At 41.5% G+C, this 6,954-nt stretch overlaps 1 protein-coding gene across 2 annotated transcripts in view; it reads right to left on the bottom strand.

Moving 5' to 3' along the window:
• Positions 1 to 685: 685 nt before the first annotated feature.
• Positions 686 to 6,954, bottom strand: part of LOC132870477 (GTPase IMAP family member 7-like) — a 29,581-nt gene continuing 23,312 nt past the window's right edge. The window contains exons 3-4 of one of the 2 annotated variants that reach the window (XM_060904120.1): positions 5,341 to 5,418; positions 686 to 4,348 (exon numbers count right to left, since the gene is read on the bottom strand). In XM_060904120.1, coding sequence (XP_060760103.1) covers positions 3,435 to 4,348; positions 5,341 to 5,418 — 992 coding nt within the window. In that variant the 3' untranslated portion in view covers positions 686 to 3,434. The remainder of the gene's footprint in view (positions 4,349 to 5,340; positions 5,419 to 6,954) is intronic. The other variant, XM_060904121.1, reaches the window with a different exon arrangement.

The following is a 6,954-nucleotide window of genomic DNA, read 5'->3' as shown; positions in this document are numbered from 1 at the left end:
TTCAGTGTGCTCTTTGTCTTAGAAACTTTCCCTTTGCATCTTTCCCACATCCATTTTGATCACTACAGCAATAAATGTAACTTTTAGAGCAGGAAATGAACACAACAAAGCTGAAGTGTCCCCCATTGGCTACATGATACACATTAATCCTATAGGAATATAAAAATGAACTGAAAACTGTATGTCAGTAACAAATGAAATCATTCAGCTACAGTGTTGGGCAAGTTACTTCAAAACTGTTTTGCATTATTTATTACTTGTTACTGTAATTTTAAAGTAATTAGTTACATTACAATATTACTGTATTTAAAATGTAAGGCATTAAACTACTATTGCATTACTTTTAAGTTACTCTCACCAAAATAACTGGACGTATGGACTTGGCAATCTAAATGTAGCTCAAGACGCTCAATTAGCTCATCACACATCCAGTGGAAGGTGATGTGGTATCTGACTGAGCTCGGCTTATGGTTAAAAACACTAGAATATAATAGCCACAGTGATGGCTCATGGCACAATACAAGGAACAATCATCGCAAGAACAGACAAAAGGTCAAAGTCTGGCAAACTGTGATAGAAATACTGTAACTTTAGGTCTATTCATATTAACATTAATTGAACTGTATTGTATTGTAATGTCTAAAGATATGACAGGATACAAAATTAGCATTTCTATGCCTTTATTGTTTTCCAAGTTTATAGCATTAAGCATAGTTTATGTTTCATAAAAAAAAAAAAAGATTAGCCCTAAGGGATATGACTCCATTTCAGAAATTTAACAAAAATGAACATATTATGGCAAATCATAGCCTACAATAGAACTGGCCTGAAAAAAGAAACAACCCACAAGCCTTTTAAATCACAGCTAGACAATGACTATTAGCTATATGAGGCTACCCAGTCACATTTCGAAAAACAGAATTAGAAATAACAAAATCAAAGTGCTTTTACTGATATTGAAGTGCTAAGGCCTATTAGCCCTCGAAGGAAAGGCAGCTCAGTCACTTTAGTCTGACTTCCGACCAGAAAAAAAACTCAGTTATACAGGACAAAAATGTAAACAAACTGTCAGCATATCTTCAACAACATACTCCACCACAGGTCTCCTCACCTCCTGAGGCTGAAGGAGCATCTCAGAGCGGCAGAACGTTAATTTTGGCTGCTTTGTGATTTTATCGCCACTCTCATCCTCCGCTTGCTTCCTTGCTAACTTCATGTTACTATGGCACTTCCTAGGGCGTAATTTTGGGTAGGGACGCTAGGGACGTGTCCCTACCAATATTCAGCCGCTACTGTGTAATCACAATCAATAAAACCGATGTCCTAACCTGAGCAATGATTATATGGCACACAAAGGGTTAAATGTATGACACTGCTAATAATCCCCCCTCTAACGTAGATATCATTCTCTGTTTCTGTTATTCATACCTGTTTCTCGCTAACTTGCATGGTTGGCTATCCCAGCTGTCACTCCATCTGCTGTAAAATCAGCACACTTCCCACAGCAGCCGTGACTACCCGCCCATCAACCCCCCGTATCTCACACGTACACACCTGACCTACCCCACGCCCCCCCCACTCTCCGTCAGCCTACAAATTGAGCTGGACTTCGATGTCCATGCATGCTTGCCCTACGACTCGCATGCTGACTTGAGTATCATGGATGACAGCCCCCCTCCCAAGAAATGAGACATTCGTTCATTCTTCTTCAAAGTCAAGAATGTAAGTGCAGGGTTTCCGTCGAGCTTTAAAAACTCAACAAAATCCTTTTGATGTATGGAAACCCTTCATAAAACTATTGCTGCGGCTCCTTAGGCAGGTTTAGCAACGTGACAGGACGCATCAGAGCTAGGCTACTGCATAGCTGCAGAGAAAAGGAATGCTGGAGCAATGTAACTTGGTGTTAGATAATATCCTTGATGAATGAATGTTAAATTTATAGACCTAACGGTTTTACAGAATGTAAGTAGTCAGATGTAGGCTACTGCATGGCCATGCAGATGTGCGACTTGCATTTCAGAATCAACAGCGTGACAGCCGCTGTGTCTGCTGCTGAGTCTGCTGCGTTCACCGTTTTACAGAGACCTCTTTCTACTACTACTAGGCTAGGCTAGATACAACAAATCCATGGTCCTTTACTGCCACATACAGACGAATATTGGTAACTGCAGCATGAACATAAAAGAAGTCACAAGCACATCTGCAGTGAAAATCATAACACACATTACGAACACAGAAACAGGCAACAAAAAGACATAATATGGAAAATGGAGGGGCAACAAAAAGAAAAAATGGGGGGTATACTACAAATGCAATACTAATGTAATCATAATCATGCTATAATAGGCAATCACTAAATTATATATCTAAATATAATTTTAACTAAATTTGAGCTTAATTACAGAATAGAAAATGCCACCAGTAGCACCTGAGTTTCTCAATAAGGCAGTCAGTGAATTTTGAGACCCCCCCCCATGTCAAACAATACAGATATTGAATTTAAAAAAAAACAACAACAACAACAATATTTACAACCCTGGGATCCAAAGACCAACTCCCTAACCATTAGGCCACGGCTGCCCTCGTTAACCTATAAGATCTGCATGACATGAAATTATGATTGCTAATGGAAAAAAAAACACCTTTTGGAAGTTCTGCCTTGGATCACTTTTGTGTCCCCACCAATGTCAAAATCAAAGTTACTCCATTGGGCACTTCTGTAAATGCTTAGTTAAATTACTGGTGCTATTTCGGGAAGTGGACCGTTCTTTAGGTTTAGCACACAAAGTGCATTTGACTACGATGTTCTTCACATCCTTATTTTTCACAAACTTAAAGTAATGGGCGTGTGCCCATCTGGAGAATGTGCTATCCGACATTAGATCAGCTGCAGGTTCACTCATCTCTCTCTTCTGTCTGACTAGCCTAAAGGAAAAGTGAAACATTTTGCGTAGACGTTTCACCTCTGCTGATCTCGCGGTGATTTTGGCGAATTTGTATGAAGGAAAAAAACCCCACCACTTCATTCCAGGTTAAAAATGCATTGTAACGCGCGTTACTGACATTTGTACCAAGTAAAATATTACCAAATTTTTTCTGTAAAGCCTTTCATTACCGCGTTACTGCAAAAAGCAATGCATTACAGAATTCGTTACTTTTGTAACGTATTACTCCCAACACTGTTCAGCTACAAAAACATTAAACATGATGTTGATAAACATTAACAAGAGCAATGGGAATATTTTCTAACCTAGCTAATTCTAATCAGCTAACTACAATTAGCTTACAAAAACACACCTTAATATGAGCTGTCTATCAGTACAAAAGTTTAATACATCTTGAGAATAAATGCAACAAAAGTACCAGCTAGTTTGTTAAATTATTTTTAGTACTCAAGCACATTTATCACTTAAAACATATCAATTCAAATATTTTCAAATGCGAAGTTGATTTAATTTGGCAGACACAGTCGTAGGTATGTTTTCATCAACTTCTGTCAGTTCTGCCTCCAGTCTCACATTCCTACACTTTTTTTTGTAAAATCTTTTGTATTCATTCAGCTCTATATCCTTCTTTTTAATCAACTCTTTCAACTGTTCAATCTCTTTCTCTTTTTTGTGCTCTGATTCTTTTAGATTTTTAATCATCTCCTGAAACTTTCTGATATCCCCATTGAACTGAGAGGTTAATTTTCTCTCTTTTTCTGTGTATTGTTTCTTTAACTTCTCCTCTGTCTCCTTCAGTTTTTCCTCCACATTCAGAAACATGGGGTTAGTATAGTGTTCACCCCTGTTTACAGACACCATGCTTTCTACTTTGTCCAAGAACTCCAGAACCTGAGTTCGATCATCCATTCTTGTGTTGTCAAACACGTGATACCTCCCTCCAAATGCATTTATCAGGGTGTTGAGCTTCTCACCAGCTTCATTCAGATGTTCCTTAATGGTTCCAGTTAGTTCATCCTTGTGTGTAAAGAGGATCATAGTGTATTTATCTGCTTCTTCTCCAAAAAGAACTCTAATCTTCTCCACTGAGAGGCATTCCTCCTTGGTGAAGGGACCAGGCTGAATGACCAGTATGATGGCATGGGGTCCTGGAGCCGTCATGTTAATGCACTTCCCGACCTCTTTTTTAAAGACTGCTTCAGAGTAAGTTACATCAAAAAGACCAGGAGTGTCCACCATGGCCAGCTGCCTTCCAGCAACCTCCTCTGTCTCCTTCCAGCACTCTTTAGTTATAGATGATCCACTCTGGGCAGCTCTGAAGGCCTTCCTGCCCAGGATGGTGTTTCCTGAAGAACTTTTCCCAGCTCCAGTTTTCCCCACCAGCACCATCCTCAATGTGGACACTGAAGACAGAAGAATTTGTCAAACCTCAAAACTTGAGTTAGATTTTTTTTTTAAAAATCGTTATTTTGTACTAATTAATTAACTAAACTAATTAATCTATGGAAATAATTCAGATTATTAAAATCATCTCTACTCTAAATTGTCCATAGGTATGAATGTGAGTGTGATGGTTGTTCAACTCTTTGTAGCTCTACAATAGTTTGGTGACCTGCCCAGGGTGAACCCCACCTCCCCTCCAAAGTTAGCTGGGATTGGGTTGAGCTTCCCCCACGACCCTGACAAATAAGTGCTATTGAGAATGGATGGATGAAAAATCACCTTGAGCTTAACAGAAGTAAATAAATTAAAATGTACGTAGTCAGTATATAGAGGATCAGTGTTCATTTGCCGAGTGCACTGTAGCCTTACAGGACACTGACACCATGACAAACAGCCCTATGAGAGCTGAAGCTCACACTGCTGTACAGTCCTGTCACTGTTACTGTCTACAGTCATCACTGTCACACTCATGAATGGTGTTATTAATGAACCGTGTGTTTGTGAATGTCATTGTGTTCAGATATAAAAGGTATAAAAATGTTAATTGTAAGGGCGGCACGGTGGTGTAGTGGTTAGCGCTGTCGCCTCACAGCAAGAAGGTCCGGGTTCGAGCCCCGTGGCCGGCGAGGGCCTTTCTGTGAGGAGTTTGCATGTTCTCCCCGTGTCCGCGTGGGTTTCCTCCGGGTGCTCCGGTTCCCCCACAGTCCAAAGACATGCAGGTTAGGTTAACTGGTGACTCTAAATTGAGCGTAGGTGTGAATGTGAGTGTGAATGGTTGTCTGTGTCTATGTGTCAGCCCTGTGATGACCTGGCGACTTGTCCAGGGTGAACCCCGCCTTTCGCCTGTAGTCAGCTGGGATAGGATCCAGCTCGCCTGCGACCCTGTAGAACAGGATAAAGCGGCTACAGATAATGAGATGAGATGTTAATTGTATTGAGGATGTGTACATACTGGTTGGACGGTCCTGATCAGGACTGTGTCTTCCTGATGGTTGTTGGTCTGAGCGATCCTCCTTCCCCACTTCAGACACTTCAAAATATAGTCATTAAAACCATCAGTAATATATAATCTTATTTTGGCACAAAAAATCAAAACAGTCTGTGAACCAATTCCGTTCAGTTCTATAAAGACTTGCACTCTCACCATCAGACACTAAAAACACAGAATAAAAATGTAATGGAATTTTAGGTATAGCCCTGTATGTGTTAGGGGTTCATGACCCGTTCATGAATCCAGTGCTCTGTGTGTGCACGCGCGTGGTATGGGTTCATGCTATGTGCATATGTGTGAAACATGAGGGGAAAGGATGGTGTGAATCCCTTTGGGTCCAGTAAAAAGCAGGCAAGAATACTTAAAAGAGACATACATGTTGAGCAAGGACAATTCCTTCTGTGGTAAGAGTTTAAATCTTAAAATGATGCGGAAAAACTAGTTCATGCTTTCGTTCCCTCCAGGTTGGATTATTGTAATGCCTTACTGTCTGGATGTTCCAATAAGTGCATAAACAAGCTCCAGTTAGTTCAAAATGCAGCAGCAAGAGTCCTTACTAGAGATAGAAAATATGACCACATCACCCCTGTCTTATCCACACTGCATTGGCTTCCAATCAAATTTCATATTGATTATAAAATACTACTATTGACCTTTAAAGCACTGAATGGTCTCGCACCACAGTACCTGAGTGAACTTCTGCTCCTCTATGACCCGCCACGCCTACTTAGATCAAAAGGTGCAGGCTATCTGCTGGTACCTCGTATAGTGAAGGCTACATCAGGGGGCAGGGCCTTTTCTTACAAAGCCCCACAGTTATGGAACAGCCTTCCAAGTAGTGTTCGGGAATCAGACACAGTCTCAGTGTTTAAGTCTCGGCTGAAAACATATCTGTTTAGTCAAGCCTTGTGTTAATGGTGTTTATGAGGTAAAGGTGTAGATCTGTAGGGTCGTCAGACAGAGTGTTTTGGTAAACTGGGATGTATGGATGCTGTCAGTCCCCACTCACTTGCTCACTCGAGTTTGTTGATGGTGTAGTGGCTGCTGCTTTATGTCCTGGGGCCCCTTTATGCCTGTGTTACCTTCTGGCTCTCCCCTTTTAGTTATGCTGTCATAGTTAGTTGCCGGAGTCCCTGCTTGTACTCAGTGCAATATGTATACTGTTCCTACTTATTCAGGTGACACTGGGCATACCTAACAACCTGTGTTTTCTCTCTCTTCTCCCCCCCCCCCAAATCTGTCCCTCTGAGTTACATGTTGGTCCTGGGATCGAGATGCTGAACCTCTTCTGCTCCTCAGACCTGCCTGATCCATTCTGGTGCCCTGTGTCTGGTTGGAGTCTCATCGCATCACTCCTGTAGAGGGCGGCCCCATGTGGACAGTTGGGGGTTGCGCCTGGAGGACGCTTTGGACTCTTGCAGTGGTGCTTTTGTGGCTGGGGACTGCAGCTGACTTGCTGACTTTAGGACTGCAGTTGACTTGCTGACTTTGGGACTACGGTTGTCGTGAACGGTTTTGTGCTCGGGTTTCTGTCAGTGGGGGGTTTATAGCATCAACGAAGCTGACTTTGTTAGG

Source organism: Neoarius graeffei, chromosome 22 (genome assembly GCF_027579695.1).
Source record: "Neoarius graeffei isolate fNeoGra1 chromosome 22, fNeoGra1.pri, whole genome shotgun sequence".
In the NCBI taxonomy this organism is placed as follows: Eukaryota; Metazoa; Chordata; class Actinopteri; order Siluriformes; family Ariidae; genus Neoarius; species Neoarius graeffei.
This window is presented reverse-complemented; position numbering and strand designations above follow the sequence as displayed.